Source organism: Mustela nigripes, chromosome 8 (genome assembly GCF_022355385.1).
Source record: "Mustela nigripes isolate SB6536 chromosome 8, MUSNIG.SB6536, whole genome shotgun sequence".
In the NCBI taxonomy this organism is placed as follows: Eukaryota; Metazoa; Chordata; class Mammalia; order Carnivora; family Mustelidae; genus Mustela; species Mustela nigripes.
Genome location: NC_081564.1, coordinates 54,962,223 through 54,985,522, shown reverse-complemented (window position 1 = coordinate 54,985,522; position 23,300 = coordinate 54,962,223). Strand labels below are relative to the sequence as shown.

Below are 23,300 nucleotides of genomic sequence, written 5' to 3'. Positions count from 1 at the left end.
TGCTCTGGGTGCAGGGGATCCCATTATGTCCTTTCCAGATGGCCCTGTGGGCCTTTTCCCTGGGCCCAATGTGTATACCCCCAGGCCTGAGGTATGGTAAAGAGGAAGGTGTTCACGAGGGCAGGGGAGAAGATGGATGATGGGATGCCTGGATTGGGGTTTCCACAGGGGCACGCCGGATACCTCGGGGTGCCTGTGGAGTGAGGGCTGAAAGGGAGCAGGTCAGCCCCTGGAATGGGGCTCCTCTTGTGACCACATCCAGAGGAGAACTCGAAGCACTCTGAGAATACTACATCCAGAATACGTAAGGATTCATTCTGAGTTGAGAAGGCACGTTTGCCGAGACAGAAGGGTGGAACACACTCTGCTTTATAGTCTAGTAGCTTGATTTGTACACTGAAATCTCAAAATATACATTATATAGGCCTCCGTGTGTATTCTTGTCCCAGACCCCACAAAGGTTAGGATCAGGCCTATTCTCAATCACTCGTTTTTTCCTGCTTTGATATATTTCCATGCAACTGTCAGGGGAGAAATGCACAGATAACTCTGTGAACAAAGCTCCCTCCCTCCCAGCCCCCACTGCCCTGGCTCTCTCCTTCCAGACAATGACTGGTTAAATAACACCGCACTCAGCAGATCAACCCTGAGGGCCTGATGCTCAAAATACAGTGAGGAAGAAGAAACTGTCTCTGCTCCAGTGTGTCTACAACCACACCATGTCCACGGATGTGGGACGGAGGAGACGGGTCCCCACGGTTCAGAAAACACACCCCACACTCAGCTGTGTCCTGCGGCGGCTGTGAGGCCAGGAACTTTAGGGTCTTGACTGGTGCTTCAGGGTTTCTCCATGTCACCAGGGAGGCCCGTATCAACTGGAGTAGCCATCCTCTGTACGGTGAGCAGGGACTATCACACCGGACCCAAGCTACCCAGGGAAAGTGGGCAGTGTGTCTTCCATTCAGTAGCGTGGCCCCAGATATCCACCTTGTTCCTGGAGATTTTCAAGACTCAAGATGGTAATGTTTGTGTATCAAACAACAGAGGAGAGCTTAACAAGTATATTGTTCTTTTTCAATCAGGAAGTCTTAACTGGGATCAGGACTCTGGCTGAGGCTGCTTATGTGCCCCCCCCCACCCCGCGCGCGCCAGGCTCCAGCAGCTTTTGCCCACGGAAGTGTGGCCCTGGTGGTGTGGTGGGGTGAGGTGCAGGAGCAGCAGGGGGCAGCAAGGAGGCAGGAGAGGAAGCACCTGAGAGGGGTCCCAGAGCAGAGGTGAGACACACCCTGCAGGATCTCAGGAATCTCAGGGGAGGGGACTCGGGAAGGCTCTGCCTCAGCGGGCAACCCAGAATAGGGTGGCTGGTCAGTGTTCATTTACCTTCCACAATAGGCACGGGAGCGTGGGTTGCACATGCGGCCATGCACGGAGTCCCTACACGTGTTCACGCTGCCCCGCCAGGTGCTGCCTAGGTGGACACAGAAGAGGATTCTCCCCAGGCCACAGCTTCTGCTCCCATGAGTGGCCATCCTCCCGCCTTCCTCTCTCCTTGCCAGTATCCTCTGTCGGTGTTCTGCCACTCAGTGCTCCATGACTCTGGTAATGGCCCACAGGGGGTTTATGTTGAGCCCAGAAGACAAATCAAGGGGCACCTCGGTGGTTCAGTCAAAAACATCTGCCTTTGGTTCAGGTCATGATCCCAGGGTCATGGGATCAAGCCCCACACAGGGCTCCCTGCTTAGTGGGAAGCCTGCTTCTCCCTCTCCCTCTGCTGCTCCCCCTGCATGTTCTCTGTCAAATAAATAAAATCTTAAAAAAAAAAAAGAAAATAAATAAATAAAGAAAGAAATCGAATGTCTCTCTTCCTATGTATGACCTTGTCTCTGTCCTCAGAGCTCAGCACATAATGCACAATCAACAGGTCCTAGAGGACCAACGCTGAAAGAAACATGGAACAAATGGCTTTAATCAGAACCAAGGGGGTAGGAGAAGCTGAAAAAAATAGCATGTCAGCCAAGTTAGGAAGGGTGGGTAGAAGTAAATCAGACAGAGGTGGGCTGCTAGGGGAGAAAAGCAGCTTCTAGGCCCCAGCAGGAGCAATCTGTGTCAAGGCCGTGAGGGAAAAGGGAACACAGCTGGCCTGTGGAACCGACTGAAGTGAACACTGAACTGGAATGTGGACTGCTGGGTCAGAGGCAAGGCTGGAGAGATGGATGGGCGGGTCTCCAAAGACCTGGAACCATGTTATGGACACTGGATTTCATTCTAGGAGACATAAGAAGCCACTGAAAGGGTTCAAGTAGAGGATGTGATCTCAAAGTGCGTATCTGTATTGTCTATGAGGCCACCAGGAAGCACGAAGGGTGACTGGATGGACGGGAGGTGGAAGCGGGGAGACAAATAAGGTGATGTGGGAATCTGAGAGGCAGAGGAAGGCTGTCATGGGTTACCGCCTGGAGGTGGACGAAGGAGGGGAGGCCAAGATGACTCCCAGGTTTCAGGTTTGCACAACTAGTGTATAATGGTGGCATTTGCTGATAGGAAAGATGGAGGAAGAGCACATTTTAGAGGATCAGGGAGGATGATGAATTCTCTTTCTGCCATGCTGGGTGTGAGATTCTGCAAGCATCCTGAGTTTATATCTGGGCAGGGGATTTTATATCTGGGTATGCATCTTTGGAAGAAGATCCAGGTAAAAGAAGCCATTCTGAAAGTGGTCTGCATTTGGATGGTACCTGAGGCTCCATAAGTTGGTGAAACAGCTGGGGAAAGTATAGACTGAGGAGGGCAGAGAGACTCTGACCAAGCACTGAGAACTCTCAGTGTGTAAGGAGTGAGCAGGGAGACCCTGGTTCATCATCAGAATCATCTGGGAAGCTTTAGGAATTGGTATCTGCTGAGGGAGTGGGACCATATAACTGATATTTTGAAAAACCTGCCATAGGCTTAGAACCCACTTGGTAGAAGACGATGACTGTAAAAGGGCATAGGTGGTTAGGAAAGAGGAGAATAAAGGAAGGGTAGCCTTCCAGATCCCAAGGGAAGGGCTTCAGAAAGAAGGGCTCAGACAAGATCAGGACTGAGTTTACCAACAGGAAGCCAGATGGTGGTGCATCCACCGGCCTGACTCCTTAGAAGTAGGGAACTGGTGCTTGAACTCCACCAACATTTACCCAGGTATTACAGGAAGGAGCGCAGCAGAGCTTCTGGTGCTCAAAGCTCTCAGAGAAGGGTGCAAAGGGTGGGAGCAGGGGAATAAGAGGAGAGGAGGGTGCACCAGATGGCAGAAAGCTTTGCGCTGGAAGTAGCATTTGAACCAGCAAAGGGGCTGAGGAGTCCTGGGAGAGGAAATAATGAAAGTGAAAGTATGATGAATTAGAACTACCTCCAGTTTAGGAAACAGACTTAGTCCCTGACTGGCGCACAGCAGATTAAGTGTTGGGAAGGAAGCAAGAGAAGGGAGGTAGGGGGAGTGCAGAGCCCAGTTATACGCCAAGGTAAAAATTCTTTGGATTTCAAGGTAGAAGCATAGTTAGATTTGAGATTCAGAAGCCCACCTGTGGCAGCCAGTGTGAAGGATGGCTTGGGGTCAGGGAGGATTAGGAAAAGATGGAATCCCAAACTCTCATCAGGAGGCTGTTGCAGGGATCCAGATGAAGGGGGGCGGAATCCCCAGGGTAGTAGTGAAGGAGAGAAGTGAGCTGAGGGGGTGGGGTACTAGAGAGGGGTACCTTGGGTCAACACCTAGTTTCTGGCTTAGGTGACCCATTGGTTTGAGGTGTCAGTCCCTGAGAAAAAGAACAAGGAAGACTCGATTTAGATGAAGATTGAGTGGCTACTGGGGCATGGGAGAGGACATTTCAACACTGGTTGGTCATTCCTTTCTCCAAAGGAGAAAAGAGGTATAACATTACTGCTAGTTTCCCTATTTATTCTCTCTCACCTCGAAGTCTTTCTGCAGCCAGTTTCCTTCACATATCCAGATTCATATAGGCACCTTTCCTGTTTTAGAACACAGTAGCTTCAAGCAGTTACTGCAGGGGACTTGATCATTTGTGAATTATTTCATTAAGAACCAAGGAAAATTTGTTCCAAAGACTTGCAAGGTAGTATCACCCAGAAAAGGTAAGTGAACAAAACATTACCAGCCTCCCCCTTATGGAACTCACGTTCTAACAGGGGCCAAAAAAGACATTAACCGATTTACAATCCACGCAGTATGTGGCACATAACGAGGGGTGGCGGGAGAGGGTGTCCCATCGAAGTTTGTAATTAGGTTTTAGCAGATCTGTGAATTCCCCGAAATCCACACGTAAAATTCTGTCTGTACCTGCATACATTTGATGGGGGCAGAGGAGGGGCTTACATGCTCCAAGGGGTCTGGGACTCCTAAAGGGTTAAGAACCACTCTTCAAGCCCATTTGGACTCCCAGCCAATATACACAAACTTGCTCCGCACGCGAAGGCAGCGACCAAGGGAAAGCCAGCAGCTTGACAGTCTGTTCAATCCACTCAGAACAACACTAACTTTACTCAGACATTGAAAGTGATCCGTTTTCCAACTTAATGTGAGAATGGCAACATGGTTATTGATTTTTAAAAGAACCCAGTGTTTGACAAAAGGTCACGAGGTGTTCTGTTCCTCAACCACGGCGGATTTCCCAGCACGTGCCCAGGCTGACAGCGGGACACAACCTGGCGGACACCCTCCCGCCTCCGCGGATTGGGCTGCTCCGATCTCCGCCTTTTAGAATTGGCCGAAAGGAGTCCGCGAACCCGCTGGGAGTCCAGGCCGGATTTTCGCGCCTGAAGGCGGAAGTAGGGGAGAGCCGGAAGTTCCAAAGCCTGTACCGAGAAAGTGGGGGCGGGGGAGGAGGAAGACTCAGGGTAGGAATGGCGGCTCAAATTCCAATTGTGGCCACTACTTCCACTCCGGGGATAGTTCGGAACAGCAAGAAGAGGCCAGCCAGTCCTTCCCACAACGGCAGCAGCGCTGGCGGTTACAGTGCCAGTAAAAAGAAAAAAGTGTCCGCCGCCAGCTTTACGCAGGTATGCTTAGGCTCGTCTAGTCTGCGCGTGCGCGGGGCCGTGCGGGGCGGAGCGAGGGCGCGTGCGCAGGGCAGGGCGGGGCAGGGCGAAGGTGCCGGGCCTTGAAGTCCCGCTTGAGTGGGGGCGGGGGGTTCACTTCGCTGGCGCAAATGAAACATTTTTTTTTCCCAAGTGTGGACGAGTGGGCTTGGGTTCAGGCACCACCCGCCTTGCATTGTCCTTGAGAGCGGGAGAGGTGGGGATGTTATTACGGACTTAGTGCAGGGATCGTCCCTTCCCGTCGCGTTTAGGTTGAGGCTCGGGACATTTCTGTAAGTTTCAGTCAAGCACAAGTCCGCGTGTCTCACGTTGGTCCTTTCGGCAGATCTGTACCGAGTGTCCGTGAGGTGCAGAGCGCCCCAATGTTGAAAATGGAGAAATCCCAAGATGCATTGATACCGATGGCGTCCCTCATTCTCAGAAAAGTACTTTGTGGACACTCGGTCTCCCCATCCCAAAGTGGTTTGGTCTTACTCCATGGCGTTGGTGAAAGGATTCCGTGAGATCATGGTGGGAAGGCACTGAGCACAGTACCTGGCACAGATCTCATGGCTCCACAATTCCAGCAAAAGATTTTCTGCAGAGGAGTGATTTGGTTAGATTAGTGTTTCTCTTGGCTCCTGCATTTTATTTCACGCAATTAGAGAGCACTGTTCTAAGCACTTTCTAAATACTATCTCCTTTAATTCTTTTTTTAAAAAAGATTTAAGTTATCTATATAACTAACAGGGGGCTCGAAATTACAACCCCAAGATCTAGAGTCGCCAGCCCCAATGAAGGAGAAAACCAGGTACCCCTTTCTCATTCATTCATTATTTCTTTTTCTTTTTTCTTTTCTTTTCTTTTCTTTTTATTTAACAGACAAAGATCACAAGTAGGCAGAGAGGCAGGCAGAGAGAGAGGAAGAAGCAGGCTCTCTGCTCAGCAGGGCAGAGAGCCCGATGTGGGGCTTGATCCCAGGACCCTGAGATCATGACCTGAGCCAAACCCACTGAGCCACCCAGGCACCTCCATTCATTATTTATTTTTAAGATTTTATTTATTTATTAGTGAGAGACTGAAAGAGCATGAGTGGGAGGGGCAGAAGAAAAGGGAGAGGCAGGCTCCCTGCTAAGCAGGGAGCCCTAGGCAGGGCTGGATCGCAGAACCCTGCGATCATGACTCCAGCTGAAGGCAGAGGCTTAAAGCACTGAGCCTCCCAGGTGTCCCACCCTTATGTCATTTAATTCTTAAAATAAACCTCTGTGTTTTGCTTTGTTTTTAAAGATTTATTTGATTGAGAGAGAGAGAGAAAGAGCACACACAAGTGGGGGGAGGGGCAAAAGGAGAGAGAGAGAGAATGAGTGCAGAGCTGGTTGCAGGACTTGGTACCAGGACCCCGGGATCAGGACCTCAGGGAAAATCAAGAGTCAGATCCTTAATCGACTGAGCTACCCAGGTGTCCCTACCCTAGCTTTTAAAAAAAATATGATAATGTTAGTTTTAGAAGTTCCTTTGTTCTGTTTTTCAAAAGAAAATTTATTTTGAGAGAGAGAGTGGGGGAGGGGCAGAGGGAAAGAATCTCAAGCTGACTCCCCTCTGAGCACACAGCTGATGGGGGGCTCATTCTCATGACCCTGGAATCGTGACCTGAGCTGAAATCAAGAGTCTGACTCAACCAAACTGAGCCACCCAGGTGCTCCCCACCTTTTTTCTATTTTTAAAATGGACATAAGAATCATCCACTTCTCCCCCCACAAGTGTTATGATTTGTCTTTTCCATGTGGAGATAGTTTTTCATTACTGTCCTTTTTTTTTTTTTTAAAGATTTTATTTATTTATTTGACAGAGAGAAATTACAAGTACAGTGAGAGGCAGGCAGAGAGAGAGAGAGAAGGAAGCAGGCTCCCCGCTGAGCAGAGAGCCCGATGTGGGACTCGATCCCAGGACCCTGAGATCATGACCTGAGCCGAAGGCAGCGGCTTAACCCACTGAGCCACCCAGGCGCCCCTCATTACTGTCCTTGATGCACACATTGTGTGCACTGCTTTTCACTCAGCGTCATTTCATGGATCTCCCTATGTTGACTGGCTTCCCAAGAAATTGAGTGCTCTTATTTAATTGACTTTATCGAATATTTTGCTTCTCGCAATTCTATCTTAAGTCACCCTACTACAACACTGCAGTTCTAGATCAGGCTCAGCGACTTTATCCTAGAATACTGTCAGATCGATGTAACTGGGCATTCGGTTTTCCAGTGATGAGACAAAGACTTTGTCTCCCTTCTTCGTGACCCCACTGTCCTCACGTCTGAGTCAGTTGTGCAGGTTGCCGTCTGGAGATGCGAAGCTATTTGGCGGGTGGAGGTCTTGCTGACAGCAGTCTCTGTTAGAGGCAGGCCCGGGCTGCTTTGATAGGGCCAGGTTTCTGCTCCCTGGGACTTGTGTCGTCTCTTCTCGAGCTGCAAAGAGAGGACAGCCCTGAATGCTGAGCATTACTTTTCTCCTCTTCATAGGGTATTCGTGTCTCAGGGATGGGCTGGTTCATCTCGGAACGTCTCAATGTTAACAGTGGCTGAGTAATGTGGAAACTGTACGTCATTTACAATTTTATTTTCTTGCGTTCCAGCCTCACAGACTTGATCCTCCCTTTCACTGAGAGCCGCTCCCTCTCATCCCGTCGCTAATAGGCAGCAGAGTCTCAGCATGGCTGAAGCCCAGGGTGCGGGATCATGCAGGGTAGGGTTCAGGAGGAAGGAATGGCACAACACCCGGTTCTGGGCCCAGGATCTTGGATCCTGGTCTGGGAGGGAAGAGAGTCCTCAGTGTTTTCACAGGCAGGAGGCAGCTCTGGAATGATGGGGCTCAGTCCTTGTTGGGATGCCTTCCTTCCTCTGCCCCTTCTTTAGCAAGCATGGCTCCTCACCGGCCCTGCTGACAGGGGAAGGACAGAGGATGGAGGGACCAAATGAGCAGGAGGGGTCCGCTTTGAATCTCAGTGCTGGAGCACATCCTCTCCGTCCCCTTGCTGCCTCTTCTCTGGCACGCTGCCAGGAGTGGCGGTGCAGACTTCTGGCACTCTCTCCCACACCTTCCCCTTCCTCCCAGCAGATGCACCTGTCTGACAGTGCGTCCTCTCCCCTGGCAGAGGGCCTAGACCTCCCAGCCCACACACACTGGCCGAGGTACCTGCTTCTTTCGGCAGCCTCTGGGGCAGCACCGCCTCCCCAGTCTCCGCCAGCCCTTGCCACCTGCCAGGGTTTTCCCATGTCTTCCTGGGGCCTGGGAACGGCCTACATCAAAGAGCACCCGGGTTCCTTCCCAGGATTTCACTGTGCGCACTGGGAGCTCACCCACTAGGCATCAGGGACGGGGCCTCTGGAGAAGGGGAGAGATGCAGTCTCTCTGGCCTTCCTGCACAAGAAGAAAAGCTGAGACCCTCATTTGAGGATGGTGGCTGCCAGTGGGGTGCATCCCCTACGTGCTGTTGGGCCTGGAGGCCTGCTTCCCCCATTCCCCGCTGGGATCTTCCCCTTGCGTTGTTAGCAGTTTCGTTTGCTTATTTTCTCCCAGATGGGAACATTACATAAGCAGTCATTTTCTTTATAAAAAGCTGCAACAGTGAAGTTGCCACTTAAATGTGTGTGGCCCTGGGAAACCTCTCCCTTTCTGCCTATTTCCCCTGAGCTGTCCCTAGCGGTCTGGCTTTTCTGTCCCAACACGGTGCTCCCTGTGTAGTTCTCAGGCTCTTTTCTCTCTCTCATGTACTGGAGGCCACATACGTAGGCCAGCCTTCCCACTGCCTTTGCCCATGGGCCCGTCCTCGCGGAGTAGTCCCAGGGCCGCCCTGACGAATCCCTAGATTCCTTGGGGAAGAGACCACTTTGCTGCCTCTTACACTGGCCAGTTTCCTTGGACCTGTTCATCTCGTGTGCCTTCCAGCCAGTGAGCAAGGCTTCCTCCTCCACCCCTGAACTACAGCCTCTCGGGAGAGCAGGTGGCGGTCACTCTTCCTGACCTGCCTGCCTCTTGGGGGCCGTGGAGCAACCTGGTTAGCAGGTTAGCAGCTGGGCGAACCCTAGGGGAGAGGTTTCTCTTGGCCACTGTTATTTATTTTTTTAATGCTCTAAACATTTCAGTGTGAATTTCCTAAAATCAAAGTCATTCTCCTACATAACAACAGTACAGCCGTCAGATTTAGGGATTAACACTGAACCAGCACTGACCCCTAACCACAGATGTCGTTCTTATCTTTGGTCGAGCCCAGGATTCAGGCCAGGATCACAGGTTTGTTTTATCATATGTCTTTAGCTTCCTTTTCTATAGGACAGTTCTCTGATCTTTATCTTTCACGACCAGACGCTCTTGAAGAGTACTGGTCCCTTATTTTATAGAGTGTTCCTGAACTTGGGCTTGTCTGATATTTCCTATGATCAGATATGGGTAATACATTCTTGGCAAGAGGACAGAAGTGATGCTGTCCCCTTCTCTGTGTGTCATATCATAGCACTTGGTGGCCTGTGTTCTGCTACCAACAGTGTTCCCTTTGAGCACTTAGTAAGGTGGTGTCTGCCAGGTCTCTCCACTGTGAAGTTATTATTTTCCTGTTCGTATTAAAGAATCCTGTGGGGGGATACTTTAAGACTATCTTTATTCATTCATCCATAAATGTGTTTGTTTGGAACTGCTTTATTGAGTTATAATTCACATCTCGTAAAATCCACCCTCTTAAAATGTGCGCTTCTGTGGTTTGTAATATATTCTGAGTTGTGTAACCACCCCTACCATCTAATTTTAGAATATTTCCATGATCCCAAAAAGAAACCCTCTACCTATTAGCAGTTACTCCCATTAACCCTTCCTCTGAGCCTGTGACGCCTCTGATCTTTGACTGCTGTAGTTACCTCATGTGAATGGAATCATAGAATATGTGGCCTTTTCTGTCTGCATTCAATTACCATAATATTTTCTTTCCTTTCTTAAAAAGACTTATTTATTTGAGAGAGAGAGAGCGCGTGAGGAGGAGCAGGAGGAAAGGGAGAGAAACTCAAGTTGACTCTGCTCTGAGCATGGAGTCCAGTGCAGGGGCTTGATCTCATGACCCTGAGATCATGACCTGAGCTGAAAACAAGAGCTGGACGCTTAACTGACTGCGCCACCCAGGTGCCTGTTGGTTAGCGTAGTATTTTCAAGGCTTATCCATGTGGTTGCATGGATTATACTTTATTCCCTTCTGTCGTTGAATGCCACTCCATTGTACGGATATACCACATCTGTGTATTCTTCAGTTGATGGCCATGTAGGCTGTTTGTACATCTTAGCTTTCATGGGAAATACTTCTATGAGTATGCACATGTTTTTACAGACCGGTTGTTTTTTTTTTTTTTTTTTAATTCTCTTGGGTATATATTAGGAGTCGAATTATTGGGTCACAAGATAATTCCGTTTAACATTTTGAGGAAACACCAACTGTTTTTCGAAGTGACCACACTCTTTTCCTTTCTTACCAGCCATGCGTGAGGGTTGCAGTCGCTCTGCACCCTCCCTGGCGCTTTAGTCAGTGTCTTCAATCGTGGCCATCCCCGTGGCTGTGACATGATAGCTCAGTGCAGTTTTGAGGATGCCGAACAGCTTTTCTGCTGGCCATAAAAAAGGAAATGTTGATTGGCATCCTTTGCCCTTTTTACAGTGGAATTTGTGTTGTTGTTGTTGTTGAGTGATAACAATCCTTTATATGTTCTGGAGTAGTGTTATTTATTTTGATGCTCAAATTGTCCTCTGCTAGTTGGAACCTCTTCAAACCGCTTCTTTGTGTTTTAATAGACCCCCGTCATTTTCTCAGTGCTATTGCGTACTGTGGTGAACTGAATTGTTTCTTTTCAAGATCCATATGAAGTCCTAGTGTGCCCCCCCCCCCCCCGCCCACCGCCCCCTACACCTCAGAACATTACTGTGTTTGGAGATAGGGCTGTTACAGAGGTAATTAGGGTTAAAGGAGGTCAATAAAGGTGGAGCCCTAATCCAATAGGACTGTTATTCATGTGAGAGGAAGAGACATCAAGGAGGGGAGTGTACAGAGGAGAGGCCCTGTGAGGACACAGCAAGACGACAGCCATCTACAAGCCAATGACCCAGGCATCAGGAGAAACCAACCCCGCTGATAACTTGATCTGGACTTGTAGTTTCCAGAGCTGTGAGAAAATGCGTGTCTGTTGTTTAACCCACCCAGTCTGTGGTGTTTTGTCTGGACAGCCCTAGCCAACCAATACAGCTATTTTCTTACTTTCTGAACCACAAGGCTCATCCTGTACTTTTCTGCCCCAGCCCTGGAACCAGTTACTTTTTTAAGGATCAGTGTTCTTGGAGAATCACATTTAGAAACCAGGATCTGAGCCCAGGTGTACCTGTTGTTTCCAGCTGCCTCTGTGGAGAGAGCTAGGAAAGATGGGGGGTGTGTACCACCCTTCCCATACGCTCTGCATCGGTTTCTCTGTTTCTCTGCCTGAGCTTTATTAAAGCCTTGAGTACACACTGCGGACCTTCGATTTCAGTCCAGTAGCACAGGCTTCGCTCTAGCCTCCCCTTGGTCCTTCCAAGCCCCTCTTCAGGACACATATACACTATTTCTGATCCAGTTAAATGTGGGGAACAGAAGGCTGAGCCACACTGTGGGGCAGAGTGTGCACCTGCTTGGAGATGCTCTCTTTGCTTGTCTGGTCATCTCTCCTTCTTCTGGTCTGTGGTTCCCTGTTTCATAAAGCTGCTGTTTTTTTTCCTTGACTAAGACATAAATATAAACTATCCATCATATATCTAATTTATAATAGGTACTAGTCAACCCAAAATAACATTGACAGGGGGTGCCTGGGTGGCTCAGTGGGTTAAGCCACTGCCTTCGGCTCGGGTCATGATCTCAGGGTCCTGGGATCGAGTCCCGTATCAGGCTCTCTGCTCAGCAGGGAGCCTGCTTCCTCCTCTCTCTCTCTCTCTCTGCCTGCCTCTCTGCCTACTTGTAATCTCTGTCTGTCAAATAAAATAAATAAAATCTTTAAAAAAAAAAACATTGACAGCTGACTAAAACTATACACGGTAATGTTGGCTATTGATTAAATGTGATGGGAAAATCAAATTTCCCTCATCAAATTGGGCCTTCTAGGATACATGTACCTGGCAGAAATGCCATGCCAGGAAGGAAAAATTACAAGGGCAGTAAAAGTTAGTTATGTACAAAATGCTAGATCTAATCTTTGTTATAAAATTAAAGCTGACATGAATTAATCCTGATGAAAATAATCTTAGGAAAGTATAAATAAAAATGGGAAAATTGGAAACTATTTGTGCCATATAGAAAATGACTCAGTGGATTTGTACCAGAAAATACGAAGTGCGGTAAGGAGGGATAATGAAAGGTAAGGCTGGAGAGGAGGCCAGATGTGTTTCTCACCCCAAAGTCCGTGGGGCCCACCGGCCTGCTGGAGAGGAGGGGAGCCCCATCAAGCTTGCATTTAAGAGGGCCTCACTGACTGTGCTGGAGAGAAGGGAGTGGGCAAGGTGTGCACCGCAGAGCCCCTCCTCTGAGGGGCAGGCTGAGGAAGGTGCCAGGTAAGGGAGGACTGTGGGAAGGATGGCTGGGGGAGGAGTGCGAGAGGAGAGAGAGACGCAAGAACACTGTGGCTGTGGCTGGTGGGAAAAGGTTGAGAAACTGGAGGCCTCTTACTTCTTACAGGGTCAGCATCGAGCTGGGCTTTGTAAAGATCATGGGGGCGGTGAGTTGAGGGGCATGTCAGACAAAAGAGGTGGTGTGGACCAAGGAGGCGCCCAGGCCATGTGCAGAGACTGGCAAAGCCTCTGGGAAGGTGTCTGAGAGGAGACCATTTGGAGAACTACGCATCAGAGTGGGTGCCCCCTGCGCCCCCAACAAATGTCACTGCAGGGTTGGGGATGGGGGTGATAGACCACACGCGCACACACACACACACACACACACACACACATCCAGCACGCTCATACACTGCTGCTGGGAGTGTCAAATCGGGCCACTGTTGAGGAAAATGAATTGGCAGCTTCTTTCAGTGTTAAATACACTTACCCTGTCATGCAGCCATTCCGCTCCTAGGTGTTTACCCTAGAGAAGTGTAAACGCAGGTCCACCCAAAGCCTGGTATGGACTGTTCACAGCAGCGTTATTTATACTAGCTGAAGCCTGAAAATGGCCCTCACGTTCATCAGCAGCGAGTGGATAAACACATTGTGGTACATCCATACGGGGGATGCCGCTCTGCTGAACATACACAGATACAGCGAAACGAATTACTGACCTCTACGGCAACACGGAGAGGTCTTCAAAACTCTGCTGCACTAAAGAAGCCAAACATGAGTACATGTTGTCAGATTCCCTTTATATGAAGTTGTAAAAGGGGCAAAAGTGGGGTGGGAGTAACCACAATAGCGACTGCCCCGAAGGTGGAAGGTACTACCTAGGAAGGGAATGAGGGAACTTTCTGGGATGATGGAAATGTTCTGTAATCCATAGGGACATGGAGTAAACAAGTGTAAAGATTTGGCAAAACTCACGAAATCTATACTTAAGATCTGTGCATTTCACTGTATGTAAATTATATATCAATTAAAAATAATTAATTGCAGTTTGGGAATACTGGAAATTGCGTTAAACATCAGAAGCCATTTCTTACTTTGGCTTGTTTTTTCTTGGTGATGGTGAGCTTGAAAGGTTATTTTGTTTTAAAGAGTTTAGCCTGCTATTGGGGGCGTTCTGGCGGCAGGCAGCTGACCTGTGGCTACCCAGCCCCCTCTTCCTCTGCTCTCCTCCTTCAGAATGTCTGTTATCCCCTTGCTCGGCTGGCGCAGAAGAGTTGTAGCCTGGGTTCTCTGACTGATGACACCCTTACAGGGGCTGGCCCTTTTTTGTCTCAATGTTTTAAGGCACAGTGTGACAAGATCAATAGGAGTAGGGACACTGTGGTGTTGTGGAGATGGTGAGGGCTTTGGAATCGGCTCCACCTGGGTTTGGATCCAGAGGTAATCACTGTGTGGTCTTGAACCCATACCCCTGAGCCTCAGTTTTCTCTTCTGAAAACTGGGGATAACAGCAGTTGTCAGAGTTCAGTGAGCCGGCTCATGGGGGACAACCATCCCTCCTACTTGGCACATGGGGGATCCAGGAAGCCTGGCAGCTGGGGTCCTGGCTCTCCTTCCCATGGCTTCCACACAACAGGTGTTGCTCCCAATCTGGCATGCTCTTCTCTGGTGCAGGCCACCTGCTAGGGCTCTGGGGCACTGTCTTCCTTCACATCCCCGTGGCGTCATCTTTGGTCTTGTTAGGAGCAGAGTTAGGGATCTCACCAAGAAAAAAACGGACCTCAGTCTATCATTATGTTTTAAGGGTATCAGCATGGAAGCCATGAGCGAGAATAAGATGGTGCCCTCTGACTTCAGCACGGGACCTATGGAAAAAGCTGCCAAGCCATTGCCATTTAAGGATCCAAACTTTGTGGTAAGCTTCTAAGGTATTTTAGAAATGAAAAAAAAAAAAAAAAAAAACCAAAAGCATAAAGCAAAAACAAACAGCCACATGCCAGCCTCTGATCCTGCTAGGCCAGCTGTCCGGGTGGCCCTGGTGGCCCTTTCTCCATCAGTTCAAGTCACCACCTTCTTTGCCAGGGGCTCTTAGGAGAGGGTGGTGGCAGGAGGAAGACCCTACCCATTCCTCAACCTGTGGGCTGGTTCCCCAGGATTTAGGTGCTCCTCGTGGAACTGATTAAAGGGTACTCTTCTGAGGGTGGGTCATTTCCATGATTGTTCACCATCCCTTTTCACTGGGCTTATATAAGTTTTCGTTGAAAACAACTAACTAAAAGAGGAGTTCTCCTTGTTAGTTTAAGTAAATCTAACTTATGTTGCTGTAAAGTAGGAATAGTCTACTCTTCCTTTGATTCTTGAGAGCTATAATTGCAGAAATTGAGATGATATCATTATAAGTTTGTTTTTCAGTAGATTTTTTTTATTTTTTATTTTTTTTTTTTTTTGGTCAGAGACAGTGAGCATAGGCAGACAGAGTGGCAGGCAGAGGCAGAGGGAGAAGCAGGCTTCCTGCTGAGCAAGGAGCCCGATGTGGGACTAGATCCCAGGATGCTGGGATCATGACCTGAGCCGAAGGTAGCTGCTTAACCAACTGAGCCACCCAGGCATCCCTGTTTTTCATTAGTTTTAAAAATACAGTATAGGGTGCCTGGGTGGCTCAGTGGGTTAAGCCGCTGCCTTCAGCTCAGGTCATGATCTCAGGGTCCTGGGATCGAGTCCCGCATCGGGCTCTCTGCTCAGCAGGGGCCCTGCTTCCCTTCCTTCTCTCTCTGCCTGCCTCTCTGCCTACTGTGATCTCTGTCAAATAAATAAATAAAATCTTTAAAAAAAAATACAGTATTACCAGTGCCTACAGCAGATTTTGGTTTTTTTTTTTCCATTTTATTTTATCATATTTATAGAACAAGAAAGAAAACAAATTTCCAGAGGGCTTGCCATGCCATGATTGAGGCTTTCTTGGGTTTTCCAGCATCTCCAGTGACTTGCCAGGCAGTGAGTGACCTGCCCTCAGAAGGGAGTTGAGAGATGTGGTCATGAGTTTAAAGCTGACTTTGTAATAAATTTATTTTAAAGTAAGGGAGGATTCATGAGTGAATTCTCTAAAGTTAGTCCCCAAAAGGATGTGATTTTTCTATGAGCATATAAAAACAGACAATGACAACAAAAAAACTCATTTAAAATTTCTACTCCATGACCAACTACTTCATGGGTTTTGATAATCCAAAAGCTTTGTGTTTTTATCAGTAAGATTAACGTGTACAGTATAATACTTAAAAACAAACCAACCCAGCCCTTCGGGGTACAAATGAGCTGACAGAACGAGGGGCGTGTTACTGTTAGGGATGCGCGTCATTCTGATCCTGAAATGATGGCCTCTGCTGATTCCTGTCGCTTCCACCCCCATCTTCACTCCAGCACTCTGGCCACGGTGGCGCAGTCGCCGGCAAGAAGAACAGAACCTGGAAGAACCTGAAACAGATCCTCGCCTCTGAAAGGGCATTGCCGTGGCAACTGAACGATCCCAACTGTGAGCTGTCTAGAGCCTCTGTGTGTCGATGATGCTCAGAGTAGGAACGTGTAACAAACCTGCGTGTTTATGTTAGTATAGGAAGCGACCCGTAGCTCCGGGGTTGGCGAGGTGCGTCAGCCTCGGGAGACGCCGTGCATGGAGCTGGTCGCTGAGCCCTTCTGTGCAACAGGGGTGTGTGCTTGTTCGTGGTGCTGTGACATTTCAGTCTGGAGAAGTCGGTCCTGATGTGCTAATCCTGGTGTTTGTGTCAGACAAACTTCTTTTCAGGAATCTGCTCTTAAAATGTGTTTCTAGAACAGTGTTTCCCAAGATTTCAGAGGGTTTCTAACCACCATCTTAAAGGCTAACTCTATTTTACTCTGTGCCATTGTTAGAGTGAGTGCTTTCTGCTGCGGTGTTTTCACATCTGTGTAAAGCACTGTTCTGTGTTCTGTTCGTCCTCCCTGCAAAGTACAGTCAAAGTTTCCCTCACCTCCTGTCCCACAGCACATCTTTCATGGGGTGACTCAGATGGGTGACCAGTGAGCTAGTCAGGGTCTGGGTGTGGACACTCCAGTGTCCGGATGCTCTGATCCCATTAGAGGGTTGTTGGGTTTCGCCCACAGCCTGTGTAGCCTGTGACGGTGAGAGTGGCCTGTGGGCAGAGGAGCATTCCGGGGGTTCCGCCAGAGCAGAGGGGCCCCAGGGACAGGGTAGAGCTCGATCCAGAGCCTGTGCCTGGTCTGTGACGTAGTGCATCACTCCCCCGGAGAAGTGTCTGAGGACTTAATTACCGCATCAAAATTTCAGAAATATCATGAGACAGCACTTTCAGAGAAAGAAGGAGAGGGATCTGAATATCTTAAAGCCAGCTTAGTTATCTTCTTTCTTTTTTTTCCCCCCCAGACTTCAGTATTGATGCTCCTCCCTCCTTTAAACCAGCTAAGAAGTATTCTGATGTTTCAGGTCTTCTTGTGAGTATAAATCCATCTCGGGGTCTCATAGCATTGAGCTGGACGGGAGATTTCATAATACTGTCGAAGGAAGTGTTGATGGGGCTGCCCCTGACCCTGCCAAGAGCCTGCGCACTTCGACAGGTCCTGGGTTTGTGCTGTAGAGCTCACACACTGATCTCCGAGTGGCTGCAGCCTGGGGCCTCCATGCAGGAGGGAAGACTGCTCCAGAAAGCTGGAGACCCGGCTCTCCCCTCCCCTTCCTCTGCTTGTTAACACATGAGATAACATGAAAGAAACAATTTCTTTTTTAACTGCTGAAATTTAAAAAATTTCTCATATTTTGGAGATGATTGTACTTTTAAAAATGTAGTTAAACTAAAATAGGGCACTTCACTTTTTAAAACTCATACATGCCATTTAAATGCTTTACATTTTTATGAAAATGGATGACTCCAAACTTCCATGCCAAACAGACTAAACCAATGATATGTGTTTTTTGCTGGGAAAGAGGTTGAGTTCTTTTATACTTTTGAAAATACTGTTAGTTACTCTCTCTGAATCAGTTGTATGTTGTAGCTTCTCCGCAGAGCACACATTCCTCCGTGTACTACAAACCTTTTTTTTTTTTTTTTTTTAAGTAGGCTCCATGCCCAGTGTGGAGCTCAGCATGGGGCTTGAACCCATGACCCTGCAATGAAGACCTGAGCTGAGATTGAGAGTCGGACACTTAGCCGACTGAGCCAGCCAGGTGCTCCGTACTACAAACTTCTTAACACAGACTCTTAAGTACAGTGATCGTAAAAAACAACAGGCAGAATAGAGGTGCTGGAACATGGCATGTGTGTGCATGTGTGTGTGTGTGTGTGTGTGTGCCCGCGTGTGTGTGCATGCGTGGTGGGTTCTTCTGCCATCCATTCAGGGCACGTATCTCCTAACCTCGGAGGGTACTTCACCTGCACGAGCAATGTTGTGGTCTTACACGATCTCTTGTTTCCTGCCTGAAAATAGTCACCTCATCAATTTGACCCATTTTAATAACTGTTTATGGCAGGAGAGCTAGTGTGGGAGCAGCTGTTCCTTTCCAGCCCCAGATGGGCATTTCTCCATGGAGAGGCCAGCGTTTAGGGGCAGACCTAGTGGGTGGTCCCTTAGAAGGTCGCTTTGTCCTCACCGCTCGGCAGCTCATTTGTTAGTGCGGTGGCTCACACACATTGGAGGCATGAGAATCACTTTGAGAAGCATTGTTCCAGGCCCTTTATGCTACAGGCAAGGCCTTGTCATGTCATACATAACTTAAAATCTCTGGCTGCTTGGATCTGCAAAGAACCCTACCAGATCATGGAAAGGCAGACCCACAGGACTGGCTAGAAGGATGTGAAGACAGTTACAAGGAGGACATACAGACAATCAGTAGATATTCAGTCTCCCTGATAATTAGGGAAAGGGCTCACCAGCAGGGGAGAAATGATGTTTGATTATAAACATCACCAACACAGAGAAGTAAATCTTCTCAATACACGGCCCTTTTGAGGTGGGAATACATTAGTCTGGATTCTTGGGAGGATATTTGGCAGCACCTGTTGAGACAGAAAAGCTAAAGCTTATGACTTAGCAGTTTGCCTTCCAGGCAGCTCCCTAGAGAAGGTGTGTGTACACGGAGTTTCGTGCAGAAATAATTATGAGAAAATGGGGTTGTGAGCCAGTATTGGGAACACAATAAAGGTCAGTCAACCAGGGCTTGGGGGTGGAGATGATTTAATACTGGTCTGTGAGCTTGATGTGTTTGTAACAACAGGAATAAACTTCTAGATGTGTCGTTTACTCAAAGGTGCAAAGCCGCGTAAGCAGCATGCTACCATTTAAGCAAAAACCAACACACAAAAAAATAGTGGGTAATTTCCCTGGTGTGTTTATATATATAAGGGTGGATACAAACAAGGACTGGAAGGGTGCCCAGGGACAGTGGTTTCCTCAGGGAAAGGCAGGGACTTTGGGATGGTAGATGCTTGGAAAAGAGGACTTGAGTCTTATGTTTTCTTTCTTTCTTTTTTTTTTTTAAGAGGAGAATATATCCATTTGTTGACTTGGGTAAATTAAAGTTGCGTCATTAAAAAATATAGCCCCACTCATGTTTACATGGACACACCTGTTCGCGCCAAACAGCTGTCCGCTGTGCGTGGGCAAGGCAGGAAGGGTTCACACCTGTGGGCAGTCCTTGTTCCAAAGCTCTGGAAAGAGCCGTGGCTCTGGGTGAGATGGGCAGAGCAGTGAGCGCTGCCTGTCATCTTGCGGCAGGGGAGGCCTTATAGCCACTTACTGCCACCCTACTGGACGGGGGCTTCTGTTCCATTCAGGCTCTGGGGACTGAAGCCAGAGGAGAGCAAACCGGAGGAGTGCAATTTCTCACTTGTTCAACCCTGGGCTGTCCCTTAGCACCCTTCCTTTTGTTCAGAATACTAGGGCAGGTCCGGTCTGTGCAAGCTTTCGTTGGTGACCTTCCTGTGGGTGCCAGGGCATCTCTGTATCGTGCCTTATTTACTCAGCGGCCTTCTTGGCAGGGAGGTCCGAAGTTGGGCTGGCCGGCTCGGCGCACGCAGTTCGGTGGTAGGAGTGAAGTGGCTGCAGAAATGGAGCCAGGCCGGAGCTGGTGCTTCTCTAGAGGCCAGATGATGGAAGCCAGCTGCGCCGGCCTGCCCCCTCACACTCCCCCTGCGGCCACAGGGGAGCCTCTCCTCCCGTCCATGCCTCTGCCTGCCTCCTGGCCAGTCCTCCAGAGGGGCTTCTTGCTATTTTTCTGTGGAAGCCTTCCTCAATATTACTGTCATTAAAATGTGGACAGAAAGGCAAGATCTAGATGAAGCCAAAGGATCAAGGTTTTATTTTATGGAGAGTTTTTTTTTTTTTTTAAAGGTTTTATTTATTTATCAGAGAGAGGTGGGGAGAGAGCAAGCACAGGCAGGCAGAATGGTAGGCAGAGGCAGAGGGAGAAGCAGGCTCCCCGCTGAGCAAGGAGCCTGATGTGGGACTCGATCCCAGGACTCTGGGATCATGACCTGAGCCGAAGGCAGCTGCTCAACCAACTGAGCCACCCAGGCGTCCCTTTTATGGAGAGTTTTAATTAATCTGGAGGACTAATCTCCTTTTCCTGCCAGGCAGATGTTAACTACGGTAGGGAGATCCCCTGAGGCAGAATTGGGACTTTGGAGAGTGTGAGAACCCTGTAACTAAGTTCCCCTCCAAGGTTGCTTCTTCAGCCTCCCCGCCCTTCCTCGGTGACACAGCACTGCCACCAGGCGGGGTCCGCACACAGGCCGTCGGCAAGGCAGTAACTGGACGTTATCCGTCTAGACTTTAATGGCATCTTGTATAATTTTTTAAAGGAGTTCCAAATGACTCACCCTCATGTTTTCTGTTTCAAAGTCTGTAGAAGCCATGTGACTTGAGGTATACAGTAAATGAGTTTATTTTCTCCATTTTGCACGTGGGGAACCCAGACCAAAAGAGAATTTTGATGTCAGTGAGAAGTGAGTTCTCTTTTCCGTGATGGTCTTGATTATCCATGGGTTCATTCATTTGTGCGTTTACTCATTCCTCACTCATTGCACAAACATTCCCTGAAGGCCAGGGCACACTCTGCACTGCACTCGGAGCAGGGATGCGTGATAAGCAAACCATGGGGTTCCTGCCCCGTGGAGCCACACAGCCTAGACCTTACTCAGAGTCAGGCCAATAATAAATGGAAAAGCAAGAGAGAGAAGCATTCTACAGGAGACAGATGTGGGAGAGCGGGGGAGCAGATAAGACTTCCCTGATGAGATGCCTGGGGGCTGAGTCTGAAGGATGAGCCCACGACTGGGGAGCAGAGCGGCCCCTCCCCAGGGAAGGGCGAGTGGGGCATGAATGCCAGGAGGGACTGAGAGCCAGGGCAGTTGGAACCAGGGTGGGGACATGTGGCTGAGGAAGAGGCTTGGGAAGGTGGAGGGCCCGGGCTGGCTTGCGGGGTCTGAGAAGCCATGCTGAGGACTTGAGCTCCTGGGAGTTTTCAAGCCAAGGGAAGACGCAATCAGAAGTGCAAGTTGTGGAAATGACCTTGGTTGCCGTTGTGGGGCAGCGGTCCCTTCCAGTGGGAGGGTGGGAGTGGGTGGCCCATAGTACTGCGGTGTAGCCCAGGGAGCCTCGGAGTGGCGTGGGGAAGGCATAGAGCCGGAGAGAGCACTTGGAGCAGGTGGGGTGTAGGGGTGTAACAGGGAGGGGTGGGTGTGCCTGGGCAGCCCCTGTTCCTGCCTTGGGGGACAGAGCCAAAACCTCTCTTGGAAGCAGGTGGGAGTCTGAAGGCAGGGGCCAGGGAGGGACGATCATCAGGAATTCCATTTTGGACCTGTTGCTCGGAGCCCTTGCAGTGTCCACCGTTCTGACCTGTCCTGGTGTCTGATGTGGTTACTCCTCTTCCTCCCATCTCTACCCTGAAGTATTTCTCAAGTCTGGGAAGATTAACAAGTCATTGCCAAAGTAGGCAGTTTGTGTTCTTCGTGACAGAGTAAGACAAAATGCAGATATTTCACTTTAGGTAAAATAGAAAAAATTTGTAAACTTGAACTTCAAACATTCACCATGACCACCAGTGTTCTGCCTTTCCCTGTGCCGGCTTCCCACCCAGGCCAACTACACTGACCCCCAGAGCAAGCTGCGGTTCAGCACCATCGAAGAGTTTTCCTACATCCGGAGGCTGCCCTCCGACGTCGTCACTGGCTACCTGGCCCTGAGGAAGGCCACAAGCATCGTTCCCTGAGCCTGGAGAAATGGGGAGGCGGTGGAAAGCTGTTTCAAAGGCAAACTTTGGACTCATGATTTTGTTTCATGGAAACAAACTCATTCTGCTGTCAATCTGGAAATGTCAGTGCTGTGCCTTGGAAAGAATGTTTGGCTTAAATTTCAGGGTTTTTTTTTCTTTTCTTTTCTATGTTTTCCCTCCAACTGTGATATTTCCTGTTGAATTAAATTATATTTCAGTTGTTGCCTCAAGTAAAGTTGTTTGACAAGAAAATATAAAATTGTGCTTTTAACTTAACCCATGTAGTTTTTGCTTCAATGTTATAAATGCTCCTATAACACATTTCAAGACTCTATAATGAATCTTGACATCAGGGCTAGATTATTCCTGGTCCTGGTGACTCCCACTTTAGAGCAGATTAGATTTTTTTTTTTTTTTTATCAGTATACTTGGAGGAGGTCCAAAATTGGGGACTGGCAAAGAAAGAGCAGAGTACTCTCCCTGCTGCACCGGGCCAGCCTCTCCCCAGCCTCCAGAACTCTCCAGAGAGAAATATGTGTCTGTTATATAAGCTGCCCAGTCTGGCATTTTGTATGGCTGCTTTGGCTGGCTGAAACAGCAGCCCTAGCCCCACTTCTGGAGTGTGGGGTGCGAACACGGACACCTGTTCCGAGAAGGGCTCTTGTCCTGGTATAGGCTGCTGCCCCTTTGACCGAAGCCTGCTCGGGAACAGCAGTGTTGGCTTCCCCTTCTCATAGCGGGAGAGCGGGGGAGAGTGTGGAGATAGGCCTGGGCCTTTCTGAGCCCACTCCCGTATTTCTCTAGGGAGGGCAGTGGGCCTGAGCTGCTTCTGCTTTAGGGGATTAGGTGGTCAGGGAACGCCCCTCATGCAACCTCTCCTGGCTTAGAAGAAAGAAAAAGCTGGGACAGCAGCCCGCTGAGCAGGTGGCAGCTGCCTGGAACCTGGCCGCCCCTGTGTCACCCCAGTCACCGGAGGTGAGGGCGGGAGGAGTGCAGGGTGGCTGCGCTCCCACGGAAAAGGACTAAGGGAGGACCGGGGTTGGGGGGTACCTTTCTTAAGCCCATGCACACTGAACATCTGAGGCTCTGGTGCAGGAATCCTCAAGCCTGAAACCGAAGTTTCCTGAGACCCCAGAGTCTGCTTCTTGGGCTCCCACACTGACTCCTGCACTGGCTGCCAACAGTCAGCCTCGGAAAATCCCCCAGTTTCCCTTTTGGTGGAAATAAGGAGTAAGTGAGCCAAGGGCCCTTCCTGTTTCACTTCCACCTCCTATTATACAAAGAAAACTGGGAGCAGGTCCACCTCTTTTCCATGAAGGCCCCCAGTTGGATAGTGCTCCACTATCCAACTTCAACCATTCCTAGAAATGGAAGTC

General features: G+C 49.1%; 1 protein-coding gene across 2 annotated transcripts; it reads left to right on the top strand.

Annotated features, from left to right (window-relative positions):
• Nucleotides 1-4,812: 4,812 nt before the first annotated feature.
• INO80C (INO80 complex subunit C) lies at nt 4,813-22,200 on the top strand. Of its 2 annotated transcripts, none has more exons than XM_059409473.1 (5): nt 4,813-5,049; nt 14,470-14,580; nt 16,083-16,194; nt 17,083-17,150; nt 21,790-22,200. In XM_059409473.1, exons 1-5 carry the CDS (start codon nt 4,894-4,896, stop codon nt 21,919-21,921), a joined length of 579 nt encoding a protein of 192 aa, XP_059265456.1. In that variant the 5' UTR covers nt 4,813-4,893; the 3' UTR covers nt 21,922-22,200. The 2 variants fall into 2 exon arrangements, with proteins under 2 accessions (XP_059265456.1, XP_059265457.1); XM_059409474.1 differs by having other exon boundaries at nt 4,966-5,049; nt 14,478-14,580.
• The last annotated feature ends 1,100 nt before the right edge of the window (nt 22,201-23,300 follow it).

Coding starts and splice junctions, on each gene's coding strand:
- INO80C (XM_059409473.1), top strand. CDS start 4,894: ATGGCGGCTCAAATTCCAATTGTGGCCACTACTTCCACTCCGGGGATA. Junction 14,581..16,082: donor TTAAGGATCCAAACTTTGTG/GTAAGCTTCTAA, acceptor TCTTCACTCCAG/CACTCTGGCCACGGTGGCGC. Junction 16,195..17,082: donor GCAACTGAACGATCCCAACT/GTGAGCTGTCTA, acceptor TTTCCCCCCCAG/ACTTCAGTATTGATGCTCCT.